The sequence below is a fragment of the Ursus americanus genome, chromosome 36, assembly GCF_024610735.1.
Source record: "Ursus americanus isolate L20-20 chromosome 36, mUrsAme1.1.p, whole genome shotgun sequence".
In the NCBI taxonomy this organism is placed as follows: Eukaryota; Metazoa; Chordata; class Mammalia; order Carnivora; family Ursidae; genus Ursus; species Ursus americanus.
The window spans coordinates 21,057,620-21,076,994 of NC_142162.1; the positions used below are offsets into that span (position 1 = coordinate 21,057,620).

Below are 19,375 nucleotides of genomic sequence, written 5' to 3' on the forward strand. Positions count from 1 at the left end.
CAACTGTCTTATTTTTATCATTTGAAGACCCTCATGAACAAGACACTTGACTAAACTCCTCAGATCCTTCCACAGTCCTCTTGTTATCTTTCCACTGAAACTGTTTCTTGTGTCGATGCAGATTTATACTGTAGAACCCCAGTGCATCGACAACGCTTTATGTAATCCATGGTGATTCAGCTCATTGAGAAGGGGGGCAGTAGATCGGCCTCATGAGTTTCCCTTATTCTGTGTAGTAAAGAGGCAACTTTTGTAATCCATGAATCCCATCACCCTTTCCTATTACCAAAAGAGATTACAAGCATACTGATTTTTTTTAATATGTGATCTTTTTCCTAGAGATAGATAACAATCCTAAGCTACATCTCTACACTCATGGTATTTTTAGGAGCAAAAATGAGCCTTTGGGCTTCCCTGCATCAACCCTGCTTAGCAAGTCTGAACCTTCTTTTCTGGGAAAACAAATCTCTACCTGATACGCTCACTTAGACCTGTTGCTTCCCTCAGTTTTCTTCATAACTTCAGCCGTGTATTTCCATTTACATGAACAGGCTGAGGCAGTGTTCTGGATTTACTCCTCTTTCCTCATGTTTAGATTCTGCCCCATAACTTCTGAATCCCCTCACTGCGGGGAACAGTTCTCTGAACTTTATGCAGTGGTTCCGTAATTCTCATTCCCTAGTTTACTTTACTGATTGTCAAATGCTTTAAATATGCTCCCTCAAATGTAATCATTTTAATTTCTTTTACCTGAATTATAAGTTGCTTTTCCATATACTTCCTAAACACTGTGACACTTAAATCGAAAGGAGTAGCTAGATAAACTTCTTAGTGCGAAACTATTGACTTCATACTTGAAGAATTATTCCTTGTAGACAGGTGAATCTCAACTCGTATACTGGGCTTTTGATGAGTCGCCTGCCTTCCGGGCCCCTGCTTGGCTCTCTTTTCCAGGTGTTGTAAATATTTTTCAAAGTTGAATGACTGTTATAAATTGCTGTGTAAATACAAGGCATAGTGAGAGACCATATAGTGTAGTGGTTGCAAGTACAAGCCGGAGAGCCAGACTGCTGGAGTTCAAATCCTCCCTCTTTGTGCCTCCTGTTTTTCTTCCGTGAAATGGGGACAATCCTAGGTCGCTTGTGAGTACCAAATCTGTACGTATAAAGGGCTTGCGACACTGCCCGTTGCGTCTTAAGTGCAGTAAACTTTAGTTACCTCTTTAGCATTGGTTATGGGAATCATCATTTTATGTGTGTATTTCTTCTAAGATTTTATTTTTACATAATCTCCACACCCAACGTGGGGCTTGAACTTACAACTCTGACGTCAAAGAGTCGCATGCTCTATCGACTGGGCCAGCCGGGTGCTCCTTTATGTTTCTAGACAAAACCTTTATAGACCTAATGTCTGGCCAAGGGCTTTCTGAAGTCTCAGGAAACCAACCAGGGAGTTAGTTACTGGGGCTAATCTAGCAAACTGGTATCTAACAGTGTGATTAGAAATCTCTGACTTCCGGGGCGCCTGGGTGGCACAGCGGTTAAGCGTCTGCCTTCGGCTCAGGGCGTGATCCTGGCGTTACGGGATCGAGCCCCACATCAGGCTCTTCCGCTATGAGCCTGCTTCTTCCTCTCCCACTCCCCCTGCTTGTGTTCCCTCTCTCGCTGGCTGTCTCTATCTCTGTCGAATGAATAAATAAATAAAATTAAAAAAAAAAAATCTCTGACTTCCCTCGTCTACCTTGCATTCCAGCGTTCTCTGAAGCAGCCTACGGGAAAAGGCCTAACAATAGACCCTTCGTCTTCTCCCTTTTCTCCATACGTTAAAATGCCATCCAAGAAATGCCTGCTTTATAAAGAATAGTGTAGAAGTGTGGCAAGGAAAGGTGGTGTGTTTTTTTATAGCTAAGAAAGAGGAAGAGAGTCTTTCCTGAATTTAGGGGCCCGGATTTTCTGTCCATACCTCTGAGTTTTTCACAGAAAAAATCTGGCCGTGAAAGACATGATTTATAACTTACAATTCTGTCCAACATCCATACTTCGACATCCTAGGAGACTATCTGAGGGTGGCTAAATTCTTCTAGAAAACTAAGAATTTACTCACTGAAGTCCCACTTGTAAAACATTCTTGGTGGCAGTCTTTTAAAAATACAGATTGCTCTTTTTAGCAAAATGTAACCAGCATCTACTTATCCCGGACTGTCCTCGGCACCTGTGATTGACGAAGCCTATTTCCCCAACACGAAAACAGCCTTAGATTGCCATGGTTGGAGGTTTTCAAAAGCCCCTTCCCTAGTTGTCAGCAGTCACTCACCTTGACTGGCAAGTGTTCTGCCCGTAACCAGCCTCTCACACCCTGTCTCCGTCTCCCTCATATTTGCAGCCTCGGAAGCCTGATAACCAAGCAATACAGAACCACAGAACTGGAGAAAAAAACATCCAGAATTTTTCATTTTATATATGACTTATCGACATCCTTGGGTAACCCCAGGGCCCTAGATATGCAGCAGGCAGAGGTATTGGTGTATAGTCCAAGTTAGGAGCCAGGAACTCCGTTAAGGTGAAAGTACAGAGTTGCTTTATAACCAATTAGCCTTGATGAAGAGTTGCTACTTATGATAATCTCATTCAGTAACTCCTCCTGCCGTAGATTCTGGGTTAAAGTGTAACTGGAGTAAAAAGCCAATAGGCCTTTCTATACTGCATATGTGAAGAATGGTCTTTGACTGCTCAGGTCCAGTCTGTGTGTATTGCAGTGTGTGTATTGCTATATAGCAAATTGAAATAACACGCATTTGTTACCTCACTTCTGTGATTCAGGAATATTGGCCCAGGGAGTGTGGTCTCATCTGAAGGTTTGACTGAGGAAGGAAACCCTTCCAAACTCACTCGGGTTGTTGGCAGGATTCAGCTCCTCAGGAGCTATTCCACTGAGGGCTGCATTCCTCTCTGACTATTGGCCACAGGCCACCCTCACTTCCCTGCTGCGTGGGCCTCTCCCAAATGACGGTTTGCTTCATCAGAATATGCAAGTCGGGAAGGCAAGAGAAAGTGGTAGCAAGATGGAAGTCTGTCTCTTGTAACCTAATCACAAAAGTGACATCCCATCACTTTTGCTATCTTCCTTTGTTAGAAGCAAGTCCCTAGATCCAGCCAACATTCAAGGGGTGGGGATTTCACAAGGGCCTGAATCTAAAGAGGTAGGGATCATGGAGGTCCCCTTAGAAGTCGGCTGACCACACTATCAGTCTGCGTCTCTTAGCTGCAGATCAGAATTCCAGGACTACCAGTGCTGTGGGCCTTTCTTCATTTCTGGTGTCGCCCAGTTTAGTTGGATGCCTCTCTTGTGTGCCTCTTTTCCTACAGGTAGAGTCTGCTGTCTGTAGAGTGAGTTCTAAATGGGATTTGATGCCCTACCTAAGTGCCTTTCCTTCTAGCTCATTTTTTACTGTGAAGATGAACCTTCTGTGCAAAGACAGGATAGTTACAAATGTGCTAGGTATTTTTGCAGATCCTTAATGTGCCCTAGAATTACCTATTTCATAGGCCCCCCTTTATATATGCTTTTCACCTGTATATAACATCACCTATCGAAGTTCTAACCAATTAGAACAGTTTCCCCCAATCTTGCCAAATTTGAAAATCCGTAAACAAGTTTTTGCTCTCCCCCATGTGATCATAGCTCTACTTTTAGATCACATCTACTTAGACAATCCATAATGACTGAAAGCTATGAATCGTATTTTATCTGCATTTTTAAAAATAAGACCTGTTTATTTTTTCTGAGGATAGTGCTTGGTGTACATAAGGATCTGTTACCTCAAGAGGCTCTGGCCCAAGTTTGGGAACCTCTGAGTTCGATCTCAGGGCTGGGGTCAAGAATTCAAATGTCCATGGGGACAGGTGGACAGCATTAAGAGAGCATAGTAGGCAGGACATAAGAAATGTGGCTTCTTCAATTTCTTTCTTGATACATGAAACCCCCTGTGGTTCTCTTTTGCTTTCCCACATTTCACAGAGATGTGAGTATGGAGAAGTGGGTGTCTACCATGAAAGTTCGCAGCACAAGCACGGTGATAAATGGCACCTGGTATGGAGTCTGGACATCGGGGAGTACCAGAGAATGGTGGGGACTGCGCCGAACCTGAAACATGTGTCTTGTCTAAAGGGGGCAGCTGTTGCTTAGCTCCAGCTGATTGTTGCCAGATCAACTAATTTCTAAAAGATGCTAAGTATGCAGGATTTCATATTTAAAAAAAAAAAAAAAAAAACTTACGTGCTGGCTCCATTTTTTTTTTTTCAATCGATGAAAGCCCAGCCTCGATTTATTAGATCCAGTCACAGAAATGTCACTAATTTGTAAGGCAACTCACTCCATGTTTGCAAAAGCTAAATTGGTAGAAAAATTTTTATTCAAGTTGAATCAATATACAATTCTTGGAAGCTTGCCGACGTTGCCGTAAGTCTGCTCGAGAGCTACAGCATGAATCTAATCACTTCTCCCCAAGAGTGCCCTAAAAATCAGAGGCTGGTGAATGAGCACGTTACCACCCTACGTGCTTATTTCTAGGTCACACGTACTCTGTTATTCTAACAGTTCCTCAAATATCCTAGCATTCTCCTCCAGATCAATTCCAGACCAGAGATCTTCCTCTTCACACGTGATACCAGAAGCCTGCAAAACACTCTAGGCATGGTCTCAGTGGTACAGAAAGCACTTCCTCTCTTTTTCTGGCTAAAGTCTAATAGGATGTCCCCCGGCTACCTCACTGTGAGACAGTCACAGACCCTGCAGCTCGACTGCCTGGGTTCCAACACAGGTTCTTCCCCTTTTTAGCCATGAGACCTTTGGCAGGCTGCTTAATTGCTCTGTGCCTCAGTTTCCTCATTTGCAGAATGGGGATGTTAATTGCATACTTCGTGGAGTTGCCCTGAAAATTAAATGGGTTCATCATTGTGCAGCACTTGGAACAGTGCCTGGCACCTCTAAGTGCGATCAAAGTGGTAATAATTAATGTTGGTGTAACTGTTACCATCATCCACATGATCCGTATGCTATCTGTGTGCTTTTCTTGGTCACGAATAAAAATGCCAGGCCATGGCAGTGGCTGAGTCCTGCCAGCATGCCTACTACCTCTAGACTGCCCACAATTCGGCGACCGGCACAAAGCTGTCTGATCCTATTAACTCTGTGTTCCTGTCCCTGAGAGTAGCCGTCACCTGCCAGGCACCGTGCTAGGCCTGGAGAACATGCATATAAAGAAAACATGGTCTTTGCCCTCCGCAGGGTCACAATCTAGCAGAGATAATCCCTGGGATACAGATCCGCACAAAAACCACACCAGGGTACCCAGCATTCATTCCACAGTCTTCCATTTAATTTCTCTAAATGCATTAAATGAGAGGAAACCAGAGAAACACACCTTCCACACACGTCTAGAAGGCTGTTGTTACTTATGAGGAACTTCATCTTTCATACACACCCTCAAGGTCTGCCATGGCTCTTGACTTGCACCTCCCATTTTTTTTTTCAGGAGGTATGTGTTGTTTTTGCAGATTTGGTGGTATTTCATTTGCAAGCAAAAGGACTCACTCGCGTTCCAGTCTCTGCTCCACAGGAGTTTTTAAAATCATTTGGCCGGAGTCTTTGATCTCATTACTTGATCATGCGTATAGTAACCTTAAAATTGTAGTCCACCTTGAAATGTGTTTACGGAATCAATTCAGATATCCGTATGCATCCCATTCCTGAGTGTGTCCGGCGGGTAGGGAGGACGGCAAACCCAGTAGCAGACCAGCCCTGTGCTTTGCACGGTCCCTCAGACTCTGGGACTCTGTTTCCTTTTAAATGCCGTTAACAGTCTCTTTGATTTTTATTGGTCACAAAGGTTATGTTTGCCTTCCCAGTGATCTCATTCTAGTCTAGCTGCGCCACAATAAACGGGAACAGGCATCAAAGAGGTGAAATCGCTCAACCCCGAGCATGCACTTGACCTACGTAAAAATTTCCTAGGTCCTGTTTTCTCCTTGGTTTACACCTTTTCAGAAGGAAATGCTAGAGTTGGGTGGCTTGGTTTTGTTTTTTGTGTTTTAATTGTCAACCAAAATGTTCCCTTCTGTTGGTTCAGATAACCAAAGGAATTAACTCTGTAAAGTTGCTTAATGTGGTCAGCCTGTTCATCAACAGGTGCGCTGCTGGGAGGTTATCTTGGCAGCCATTTGGTCATCTCTGGATCCTGAATTGTCAGAGAAAGCTCAGAAAGACACTAAAGTAGGTGTCAGGAAAGAGGCCGGATCCTGTTCGATCATGAATTCCATATCTGTCACCCTAGGAGTCCCTACTTTTGTCCTTCAAAGAACACAGCATTGGAAAGCCTTTACCTACCAATTGCCATTTACAAGAACGAGTTGTGTTGCCTTGTTTTCAATTAAGCACATATTGTTAGAGCTTTTGAGCCGTGTGAGAGGGTGAAGAGTGCTGGAGTTAAGGATTCCATGCACAAGCTAAGAAGGAAACAAAGACTCAGACGGAAGCGCCTTTCTCTGTGTCAGTGCGCCTGTACGCTGACGGTCACTCAGAGGTCCGTGGCACGACCTTAGGGGGTCCTCGTTGTCACCCGCTGCAACGAAACGTTCACGTTCCCAGCCTCGCCAAACCTGTTCGAGTTGCAGAGTTCATCTGTTGCCTCGCAAGTGAAACAAGTCCATTTTCTGGGGCATTGAGGTGTTCCCCGGCCTGGCTTTCCTGCCTGGAAAATGCCATTTTTGTAAAGAGCTGTCATGCTTCGTGTCCTTTGGCTTATGATTTAACTGTTCAGGGAAAGCGCTGGCCGCTCCTGCGCTCTCCGTGCTGCTGATATGTGTTTTTGTTTTATTAAATCTTTAAAACACTGAGCTTGTTGTTCATGACCCCCATATATTCTTTTGTTCTTTTCCATGACTGGTTAGATCACATTTTTTTCCCTCTCCCTTTGTAAAAACATTAGTGCCTTTCCCAAGAACATCGCAGTCTCCTGAATGGCTGCAAAACACAACGGAGGAATGTCTTGAGCTTCGTGTTAGGTCTGTCGAGGTTGTGACTCGGGGCTGCCTCACCAACAGGAAATTTCGAGGCTCCTCAGACACGGAGATCCTCAGAATTGCAGATCTTCCTGCCCTTGCCAGGCTCGTCCTGACAAATCGGACATCCTCGGATACTAGTCAGAGTTTTCTGTAAAATAGAGGTACCAATGGTCTATGTCCCACTTGCAGACAGTTGTTACTACAAGTTCCTAAGAAACCCTCCGTTAAATGGAAGCGAGGTCTCACCAGGTTCGTCTGCAGGCCGCCCGACTGCAGGGAAGTCTCCTCGAGCCTCGTGTTCCAAGGCCACTGCACTGGACACAGCTCCTGTGTCCCCCAGAGCCTCTCCTCAGTAGATGGGCTGCCATCTTATGATTCTGTCCAAACGTTTGAATTAACCTTGCATACAACTCGGCTACCCTACGGATGTGAATCCCCAAATCAACCGTCCCGTGACATCCAGCTGAACTTGTTGCCGTGCACACAGTGTCTCGCAGCCCATCCTGTACTATTAGTTTTGGCAAGTACACTACAGCATATAATAAATCATGGGAGGAAAAAGCTTTTTGGCCTAACGTGGTTCAGCCTGCTGTAATGTCAGAATACAGAAAGCAGTTCTGTTTTTAGACATCCTTTTACTAACCCAACATTCATAATTTATGATTTCGCTGCAAAATTCCTGCAACATGACACCCAAAGTAGTGCTGCCCTTTAATTAAGTACTCTCAGTAGGAAAAACGTGAAACTGATGTGCAAAACATCTCCGTGTGCACGGTGATTGATAGTGATTACATCTTTATGAACCCAGCCTAGAGGTCTCAACTTCCTGATGGGTCAAGTCGTCTATAGGGCCACTTCCTGAGTCTGCTGCTCACCAATTTGGAGATAATTTGGAGGCACAATTGAGAAAGATGGAGGTTTTAAGCCAGCATCTGTCTTCACAAGTCTACATGACCGTATCCATCATCTTCATGATGAGAACCTACGACCAAATTTCACACTTAGAGAGGGTTGTGTGCACAGGTGAAGGGTCAGGGACAAGGTCTGTCTGAGGGATCCCTGGTGCCATGTAGGTTTGTTTCTGTTTTCGTTTTTAAAGAGTCGAAAGAACGGATGACAGAGGGGACCTCTGGCCCTGTTAGCTCGTACATCGACCGTGCTAGCCAGGAGAGGGGCTTGGGCTGTTCCGCCTTTCTACCTTCTTCTTCATTCTTTTATTTTCTGCCTTAGTTGAAAAGAGAGAAGGAGATAAGGTAGCGTTAGGAGATAAAATCCCAAGTCTGATGCTCCCCAGCTCATCCCTGGTGAGCCTCTGGAGTTCTCTTTCATCAGTTAGGTACTTATATCAGCCCGAGTTCAGAACACCTCCCTGAAAGGTAATTAGGGTCTTGCGTGCATTTGCGATTCTTCATGTTCCTTGAAAGGTCATAAATCTGTCCAAGACCATAGTAGGATTTCTATTAAATAAGCTCATTGCTGTAAATTGAGCCCTCCGTCTCAGTTGTAGCAACCGAAGCAAAAGCTTTGTGCAGTAATGTCACTTAATCGTCTTAGTGATGCTTCAGAGATGACCTCTCTCTAGAATGACGTCGCTACAATACACGTAAGTTACCTTCTCGTGTTTTTGCAGATTCGGGCCGGGCTTAGTCATCTATTGGTATGGCTTCATCCAGGAGCTGGACTGTAACCGGGAGAGGGGTATCCTGCTCAAAGCCTGTTTCCCCACGGACATTGTCACCTTGTGCCACAGCGTCCCCTGCCCCTGATGATCCTGGAAGAGAAGCTGGGAGGAGAAGGTGAATCCGGAAGCAATCTGACTTTCCTGCAGTGTAAACTCCTGGCGGCATCTGCCCTGAACTTCAGCTGAACTCTTGCTGCCCGTGGCCACGCCACTACCTCTTTAGACAAACATATCAAGAGTTTCTGTTTTCCTTCATCCCTTGCTGATGTGAACAGCCAAGAACTACAGACACAACCCACTCATTATCAGCATTTCTGTCTCTGTCAAACAGTTAGTTTACAGATAGTCATAATCTTTCTTCCTTCCGGATGGTTTCTCCTTGTATATTGAACAAAAGAAGAAATGTGGGGACTGAAAGGTGTGATTTTTCAATTCTCCTCCCAGTTCCCGAATCACCCTCTTTTTTTTTTTTTTTCCCCTAAGCCTCCATTCATTCTCCCTCCCTCCCTCCCCTGTTCTCTTCATATCCTCTCGCAGGGACCCAGTGTTGCATCCCCATCACAGAATAATCTAGCATAGTCCTCACAGAGCGGAAGACGTGGAGGGTGAAACTCGATTTTTGCTCTCACCTGCAAGGCTGCGGTGGTCCTCGATGGTAGCCCATGCTAGTTTTGTCCAGTCTTTATGGTTTCCTGACTTCGCTGGCATTTAGCCAAGCTGAAAAAATATGCTTGATGAGAATTTCCTCTTTTTATAATACTTAAACACCAAAGACTTTCCCTTTATCTCATGTAAAAATATTGGTTACATTGTGTCTGGAAACCACACTCGTCCTTTGGACTGGGGGCTCAGGGGAGACCATTGAAGCGTGGTGTCAGCCCGGGCAAAAGTTTATTTTTAAACACGGCTACTTGTCAGTATGTGTGGGTAGTCAGTATTTTTATGAGTACAATTTTTTAAAAGCACGTTCTGTGCACTGGTTTGTATCTGCATTTTTATACTAGGTAATTACATAACACTCAAATAATTTAGGCATTAGCAACGTTCAGCTTTGAATGAATTAAGTGTATCAGAAATAAACCTGGAGTGATTTTTTCAAATAAGCAAAATAAAAGGGATTTGGATTTGTTCACTTAAATTTACTCATTTTTTATACCACAAACCAAACTTCAATCTAAAGCAAAACATCAATAAATTCATTATCAACCTGTCTTTTGGGAGGCTCAAGACTTCTCTATCCCCAAAAATGTGTTTATAGAATATTTGCCCCCATGTTGAAAATACATAATACCTTTTATAATGTCGAAGATGAGTTTGGAAGTATTAACAAAAAGAGAACTTCTACAGACACCTTTAAGTGACATGCACCACTTGCTTCTTTCAAAAGACTAAATATGCCATTTTACCTTGTTCACTTTGTACCTAAAGAAAGTTTGCAAAAGTCTGCCAGCTGCCTTTCCTTTTGAAGGACACAAACATGTCAGGTCAGGCGTGTGGATTTTAATTCCGTTGTGGGTTGCACTGAACAAAAAAGGAGAAAGATGAGATGGGAAGGAGGTGTCTCCGGCAGGTGTCTGTTTCCCTGTAAAAGTATTGGGCAGGTTTTGTGAGTGCAATGGAGCGACCGGAAACCACTGCCGCTGTCTTTGCACACGCACATGCGTGTGTGCACACACATGCACACACTTTAACCAAGACTGTTGTTGAACAGTTTTCATGGTATGCTCTAAGCTGCTCTTCTTCTCTAAGAATAAATTACATTTATCTGCACAGATGTTGAAAACCCTGTTAAACCCTTGTCAAGGATTTGTTTGTTTTACATTAAACAAATTTATGATGAGGGGGCACAGATAAGTGAAAAAATGAAAGAGGTGCTTGCATTTCGTATCCCTCCTTCTACCTGGTGCCCTGACCTCACGTGTTACAAGAAGGTGTTGGTGCTCTCCAGCAGGGGCACCACCTGCCCTCTGAGAAGGAGGGTTTAAAATTTAGCCCTAAAAAGTGGGAAGAAACCAGTAAACTGTACATACTAGATAAAGTTACAAAGTATTCAAACTAAGCTTTTCCCCACATAAAACTAATGTGATTATTAGTACTATTCCTCAGTTGTTAGAGTGTAGGGGAACAGGAGTCGAGTTCCCAAATGGGAAGCTTAAAGTCTCCTTGTTTTTCCTTTTATGGTAGAAATGCTTACCTCTGTTCTATCAATAGGTGGTTTTACTTGTTTTTGTTGTTGTTGTTGTTGTTTTTGTTGTTGTTTTTTTAGTTTTGACAATAAAAATGGCCCTGGAAAGTGGGACATGACGTTTTCTGTTTTTTGTTTCTTTTAATTGCGGTCGTCATCAGAACGTGAACATTAAACCCAAATCTTGTGTTATGGAGCATTCTGCAACCTGCACTGATGGATTATGCCAACCCGGAAAGCAGGGGTGTGTGTCAAACGAAATGCTGTTCTCTCTGGCGTATATGGACTTGCGGGGCGTCTGCTGTCACAAACCAGGACCCCGTCTGAAGGACGGCGCAGGGTCTGCCGAGGGCAAAGCGGGTCCAGCACGGATATTTAAGCTGACGCCGCAGACTCCTTCCCACGCTTATCCCTATGCACCACGGCCCCCAAAACATTTTTTTTCCCATCTGCCTTCTAGTGAGGTGTATGTTAACTCTCCTCAAGGCTCCTAAGATCGCCTATGAAAGGAAAAGCTTGGGGGTCCGAAGCCGACAGCTGACTCTCCAGGGAAGTAATTTCAACTTCAGGTGGGCGTACCCGCTCATTATCGCCGGGGCTTGATTCCATCCTGGAAAAGATCAATTGTCGGTCTTTGGGGGGTGCATTCAAGCCACGAGGGGGTGGCTTAGAGCCCTGGATGAGGTCATCCGCTAACCGGTCCCCGTGGGCCACACTAATGAGCGCCCGGCGGCCGAGTGCGCAGTTAATGCCCTCGCCCGCACGGGGAGCTCCACGCGTTGTTTCCTCGCCTCCGTGGAACCCAGACACCTCAGTCGTCTGCGCTTTTTAACCTGCTCTGAGAGTTTTGCGGCTTTCGTGTGCGACTTCCCCGGAACCCCGCTCTTCCCCATCACTAGCCTTTCCCGGGCTTCTTGCACGCGCGGGCGTGTGTTCTGATTCTCCCCCTGCTCACGGACGCCACTTCTCTCCGGCAGAGGATCCCAGAACCAGCTCGCATCCCATCTAAGTCCTGATCCGTGTGTCGGGTGGGGGGACGGACGGACGCACGGACGGGCAGGCAGCAAGGACACCTGAAGACTCGTAAAGGTTCTCGGATAAGATTTCACAGGGTCTAGTGTGGTCTGAGGTTTAGGCGGTGAGGACGTGTTTCGGCCAATGGGGCCAGAAGAACAAGGGAGGTTTACAGCTAGCTGCTTTGAGCCTGAGTGGGGGGGCCGGGGGTGCTGATTAAAATGGCGAACGAGTAAAATGCCTGTCTGATTTCATTAGAGAAGCACTCCTCACCTGTTCTCAGGAGAAGCTCGCCAGTTTCCGCGGGACCCGATGGCAGCAAGGTGCCTCCGAGGAGAAGGGCTCTGCGGCAGGGGTGCGAGGAGAAAACCTCCCCGCTGGGACGTGGCTCCTGAGGGTCAGGAGCAAAGCTAGCTTCAGGGCAGAGGAAGCCGCGAGGCAAACAACGGGGAGTTGGCCTGCAATGTCACCATTTCTAGAGCAGCACTTCTCCCAACCTGTCCGCAAAGTCACTCTTTGGTGACGGAAGCATGGCGGTGACAAAATGGGGACCCTCTCATTGTAGTGCCCAGAACGAGCCTTCCCATATATAGTCAACGTGATCTTTTATGAAGACCATGCCTGGATTCCAAAGATTACATAAGGAAGATGAATTATGAAATAATAACCAGAACTGCTCGGGCTCCCCTTGTGTTTTTCACTTTCCTGCTATTGTTTCGGATACGGCTGTGAGACAAAGAGCTGCGTAGGTCAAGCACAATAAATTAGACTTTTCATACAATAGTAATCCACTAAAATGATTTCAAAGCCGGATCAAAGTACTTCCAAAAGACTTTTAAAACTTTTCCACAATACAGGGGGAGGGGGAATGCTCATTTGATGCCTTAATTCATTTCCGTGGGTAGAGCAGAGTTAGATCTTGGCGTCATATCTACTTTCTATAAAATCCGACTCATTAGTTAAATAAATCCAACTTGTTCTTATTGTTTTTACGTGTAAGTAAAGGGGATTTAAGTTTTCATCTAGTTAAGTAGAACAACAAAATATTTGGAGTCGCTTGTAAGGAAGAGATACCGAGAGTACCCTTTTGAAACAGACATGACATATTTAATTGCGGTCCTGAAGGTATTTAAGACTAACCCCCTGTACTTAGCATAAAGTGTGGATCTGTAGATTTATTTTCGCATCTTAATAATCGTAGCAACTGATGCATTTAGTTTTTCATTCCTTTTCCCTCCTCCCTGGGATTTATCTAAGCTGTCGCCTATCAAAGGCAAGGATGATGGGAAGTACCCTTGTGAGAGCAAAGCTAAGCAAATTCTAGGCCCAACCATATATAAAACGGTGTGGGACTGCTGCAGCAATGTCAGGCTCAGCTAAAGACCCGTGGTGCCATGTCAACGTAACTCTTATTTTTTAAAGGGAAGGTCATTTTGAAAAGCCGACGTGAAATATAACCAAGTCAATTAAGTAATAACAATTGAAGTTCAGAGTTTAATTGAGGGCCGAACATGAAGCCAATGACCATTAACCTAAAGCGGTCATGAATTCCCCTGCAAACTGTCCTGGCTAAAGGTATTTCTAGAATAACTAGCACTTTTTTCTTAAAAAGAAAAAAAAAGCCTTTGCCATTTTTATGTTCAACACAGATACTAAATTATTATTTCTGAATGTGTGTCTGTAGTAGACTTTCTGCATTTTTAAATCTTAATTGAAATTTCTTGTAGAGAGCATATCAAAATTTATGTAATCAACACCACCTCTGCCAGAAACGAGATTTGTAAGGAAACTGATAGATAGAAGCACCCTTTACTTGAGCGTGGCACACTGGTCTCCATTGTTGACTTCTTTCTTTCTGTAGTTATTTCGTGGCAAGATTGCCGACCTAGATTAAAAGCTCCATGGAGTATTTGTTTTGTTCACTGCCTAGCCCCCGACGGCCAAGGGAGTTCCTGGCACAGAGCAGGTGTCCGGTGCATGTTGAATGAACAAAGGAATGGCTAGAAACTTATACTAAATATGGTCTCATTCACTCGCATTAAAAAAATAATCGGAACTTTTTAAATTTTAACTGTTTCTCCTTTTCTTCAGCTGAAAACTATATTTACTGGAACCAGAAAAGCATCATAAGTTGGTATTAACTGAAGAATTACTTTAGGAACCCTCAATCTCCAAGCAGGGTCATCAGAGTGTCTTAGGCTGCATATTTAGTTGGAAGGGGAATTCATGCGATCTCATTGCATTGACCTTCAAGTTAGCCCTGGTGCATTGTTTATCCAATATATTTCTAAAGAAACGAGAACATTTAAAAATCTTTGCTTCTCTTTTTAAAAAAACGAGGCTTAAGGCATTATCTTGACATTTCTCTGTAAGAAACCGTCTCCTCTAAAATCAAGTCAGGGCCTCAAAATCAAATGTGTTTCGAACACCAACTTGGGAATGTTCGGTGGAATTCTTAGATTAACTGCAAATGGTCCCTTTGCTCACTTTTTTAATGCTGGGTTGATGGCAAAGTGCTTCCTGGCCGTGGAAGTGCCTGGCTGCATCAGGAAAGAAGGGTTCGTTGGTCATTTGCCAACAGGATCTGACTTCAGAGAGACGCTGTCCATGAACTGCGCAGTGGGCGTTTCCCTGTTAGTCATTAAATCAAACATTATCATTTGAAAGTCCTAGGCATTTGGCTTATTTCCTCGTATTTTGGAAACTTGTAACACAAAAAGAACCGTAACTTCCACGTTTCTTCGTTGCGGGTTTCCCAGAACTTAATTTGTTGGGGCCATTTGGTCCACCATCCCTTCCACGAGTACCTGGAGAGAACAGACACCCAGTCCTGAGATAGTCCTGAGACCGAGTCCTCTCTGGTTCTATGTGATATTTCGGTCTTCTGTTTCAAGCATTTAGGCTCTTCAAAACACAAATATTTACTGAGTCCCTAGAGGATATTTAAAAGCGTTTCAGTACTGTGGGGAATTTTAAAATACGCAATAAAACATGGTTCTTGAAAAAGAAAATCATTACGTATCAAAATGAAAACAAAAGGTTTGAAATTTTCAGAAAAGTCAGTCGCAGTGTAATAAGGAAAGAGGCAAACCTTTGAGGCTTTTAATAAGATACCTTTTAATAAGATACTTTAATTCTAGAATACGGGCAGCCGAGAGAGTTCACTATTTGGTTACGGCGGCTGCGTTTGCTGCTAAGGATGCCGAGACAGCTCAGCTCAGCAGGAAACGGGGGTATGATCAGTTACGGTACTTGTTTTTGAAGTGGATCGCGATCACACTGACGCCACGTATTTCCAATTGCAGCCCTGGGCCATTCATATTTAGTGCAAGTATAAATTCAAAGCGCTTGGAAAGGAACTCATGATCTTGTTCATCAGCCTGAGCAATAAAACAAGCAGTACATTTTCCACGGGGTCTATGACATCAAGCGAACTCTCTGTCCCTGGCTGAAGTCTGCTTAGTAATTCATGTAAGCTAAATATGTCCATAGGAATATGACTTAAAAACTCAAAGAGGGGAAGGCCACAGATAATCATCTCTTTCAGTAAATGCCTACAAGTTAAATGACATTATTGATGAAAAACAAGGGGTCTCTCTATTTTGGGCTCTGCCTAAGGGTCTTGAGATTTGAGGATTATCTTCTAGGAGATGGTCTTACATGCTCCTTAGGTGTTCTGTTGTTGTTTTGTTGTCAGTAAAACCAGGCTGGGGTTTCAAGGTCAGCAGCAGACTGTGCCTGCCTTCCCTTTCATGGTCTTGATATCATCGGGGTATCAATTTCCTATGTAGTACAATACATTTCTGTAAGGTCGTGATTATATATTTGTAGTACTGATTTTAAGATACGCTCCCAAAAAGAAGTGTTAAATTATTTTCCAGGATAAAGGAGATTGGTATGTTTTACCTGGTAATGCAGTTTTTGTTAATATACTTACTATTAAGCCATAAATAATTTTCCTAAAACCTTGTACTTCTGTCAGTTTATTAATTCTAGCAGCTAAAATAACTAAATCATTGCACATGGAAAATTAGGTAAAAATCAGAAAACTATTTTGTTTCTTGCTAATTTGAATAGAAGTATCCATCCTGGTTTTCAAAGTTACAATTTTTAAGAAGCATTTTGCAATAAATGAAAAAACAATCCAACATAACAGAATAATTGAGAAGCCGAACAATGAAAGAGCTGGAAAGTGGACATGAGTGCTTTGCATGTAAATGTAAAACCCAGTCTTTTGGTAAATTATTTTCCTCTTACTTGCTCCCCCACTACCCTTGAAAGTGTTTTTGCAATGACAAAGGGGTTAAAAACAGCAGCATGGGGGCGTGGAGTGAGCAAAGAAACTCATGTGAAAACTGAATTGCATTTTCCAGTGGCTCCCTGACAATTCCCTAAGAGGTGTGTGGAAAGTAAAATTGAGCCATTAGCAAAGACGAGACCAGTTTGACTCATAGACTCAGAATTTTAGAATTGAAGGGACCAGAGATTTCATTGTGTAAATGAAAAAATTGAAGTCTGCAGAGGTTATGTGACTCGTCCAAGGTCACATAGCTAGCTAATTAAGGTCAGGACCGAAATCTGTACCTCTTAGCCTCTTGTCCACTGTCCTCTCCACCAAAGGGTTAATAATTTATTCTGGAAGGAATTTCCAGGACCTTAGTTACGTTCATTATTTACAAAGTAAAGCATCATGGTGTATTTTTAAATGAACATTCTGAACCTTACTGTTTTTGCCCTGCCCTGATACCCTAATCTCTATTGTAGAAAGCAGCTGGCATTCTGACAGAAATAATTCTCATTGTACTTGCACTTTAGTCACCTAAAACTTATTGTTTGGCGGCGGTTTCCATACATTGCCATTTTGTCTAAGAGTGTGCCACTAAGAATGAATCTGGAAACTTTGTAAGACTTCTTTTCCCCCTGGCCAATTTACATGTCCCTCTGATTTTCCTTCCATTTAGAAAAAAAAAAATGTCCAGATGTTATGTTTACCATCTTCTCTTCCTGTATTTAAGATGGTACTTAAACCAACAATAATCCATGAACTTTTCTGATCATCACCAAAACGGTTAGCCTAGAATATTCTCGACCTGTGCTCCGTAGCACCTGGTGACTCACACGTGCTTTGACAACACACTGGAATCCCTGCTTATCCACTTACAGATAAGCAAACTCTCTAAAACCTTCAGTTCCTTCATTTGTCACATGGAAATGAAATAATTCCTATCACCTAGGACCATTAGGAGGATTAAATCAGATTAGTACTTAATGCATCATAAATCATAGCCCTAATAAAACTAGTATCACAGGTTATAATTCTATTATACATTATGTAATTATTATTACTACCCTACGAGGATCCGTTTAATAAACGATATACACCATTAAAATTGTGCATTTTCTATGGTAATGTAGAAATCGGTATAACGTGGACAGCTTGGCTTATTACTGCTTTTCTAAAACTCATTTAGAAAAAGCCATTTTTCCAAAAGTTAAGAGACCGGCAGGACAGGACCCTCCTTTGAAAGTGGGCATATGTTTAGTTGACTGTCCTCACAGATGTCTGGTCGAACATTCTTCTGCTTGGAGGAGGAGCTCCGAGGCAGTGAGCCCGTGTTTCTTTTGATAGTGACCGCAGCCTTTACCACAAATACACCTTGCGCAGCAGGACGGCCCGGAAAGCAGCCAGCGCTTACCCGTCTGACGGACACCCAGATCCGCGGGGCACCAGATGCACCCTGAAAGGTGCGGGGCTTTGTTACACAGCAAAGGTTTCTTCAAGGGGATTGAGATATTCTCCGGGCCGCTGTTAATTCAGTGTAAGAAAGCATAAAGTGCTATTTGAACTTGATCTTTAAAGAAACAAACAAAGCAAGCAAAGCAAAAGGAATTTGGGGAAATTACTAGCTTGTTCCCGGATTTTTCCTCCGATTGATGTCTGTAACACCATTTGGGGCGGCTTTTTAAAAGACATGACTTTGCCAGCACACCACCTCTAAAAATAAACCTCATTAGATCACAGGCAAGCTGAACAATTTTTAAACAATGGAGCGAGTACTGATGTTCCCCTGTCCACACACAGGCCAGGATCCCGACATGTTGGAGGCAGATTGGGAACGATGCTCTTTGGCAGCAGGAAAACTCTGCAACAGTCTTGCTGGGCGTGGAGGGCGTGGAGCTCACCTGGGAGCGTGACAGCATTTTGCAAACAACCAGTCTTTGCAATACCCCTGCCAGCTGGGTGTGTGCTCTTAGGTCCCCAACAGAGGAGTTCACTCATCAACTATGCTTTTGATAGAAGTTGCTTACTTCTTGATAACAATAAAGAAAACTTGAAAAAAATGCTTTTTCTGAAGAGCACGATTTCTCTCTCCATACTATCAGTCAGAAAACTGAAAAACGATTTGCTCGAGCAGGGTGAGGGGTAGAGGGAGAAGTAGGCTCCCGTGAGCCGGGAGCCCCATGCAGGGCTTGATCCTGGGACCCTGGGATCATGACCTGAGCTGAAGGCAGACGCTTAGCCGACTAAGCCACCAAGGCACCGCTTAAAAAAATATTAAAATGTATGTCTAACCAATCATGACAATGAAATTGTAACATCAGTTGCCCAGACTGATCGGTGATAAACACCCTGAGAATGTCTTCTCCTAGTTTGTTAGTCGTATCTGATGGATCACCGGTTGACATCGGGACGATCCCCAGGACTGCTCCCGCCACAGCCCCAGCTTCCACTGTGGAGTAAGAACAACTGAACAGAAACAGTTGGTGAGCATTGTAAGTTTCTTAGAACCCTCCTGGCCCCTTTTCTTTCCCATGTGTTACAGAAATTAGGAAAGGGAGAATTAAAAAACAGAACTATCTCCCTTTACTCACAAATGGTGAAAGTTCAGCAGAACAAAATAAACGGCTCTTAAGAATGACTTTGTAATGGGCCCATTTTAGCATGGCAGGCTGTGTGAGCTGAAGATATCCAGGAGCATCTGGGTCATGAGCTCAGGCTCTGCACTCAGCAGGGAGTCCGCTGGAGATTCTCTCCCTCTGCTCCTCCCCGCCAGCACCCCCTCCCTGCTCGCACGCTCGCTCGCTCTTAAATAAATACAATCATTAAAAATAATAATAAATATAATCCAGATGTTCTCATTAACTGAATTTGATAATTTCCAGTTAATCAGCATCAGACTCAACCTGGTATCCTATCTTTTTAAAAATATGAAGCCTGGAAAAAAACAACAAAACATGAAGCCTAATTCAACAGTCCTGAAATGGCTTGATCTTACATTACCTAAAATTGATCTGAGTTTGCAGCTCACTGAAGTCAAATTACACCATCACCAAAATAGTGAGCTCATTCCTCCTTAACTAGCACGGAAGCATTTGTTGAGATAGCTGGAGATGAGATGAGGAAGGGCATCTCCCTGCTATGGAAACCATAAC

At 43.6% G+C, this 19,375-nt stretch overlaps 1 protein-coding gene across 2 annotated transcripts in view; it reads left to right on the plus strand.

Moving 5' to 3' along the window:
* CDIN1 (CDAN1 interacting nuclease 1) overlaps window positions 1-11,041 on the plus strand; it is a 206,722-nt gene extending 195,681 nt beyond the window's left edge. For both annotated transcript variants that reach the window (XM_045815986.2, XM_045815979.2), the window contains one exon: window positions 8,692-11,041. In XM_045815986.2, coding sequence (XP_045671942.1) covers window positions 8,692-8,827 — 136 coding nt within the window. In that variant the 3' untranslated portion in view covers window positions 8,828-11,041. The remainder of the gene's footprint in view (window positions 1-8,691) is intronic.
* The last annotated feature ends 8,334 nt before the right edge of the window (window positions 11,042-19,375 follow it).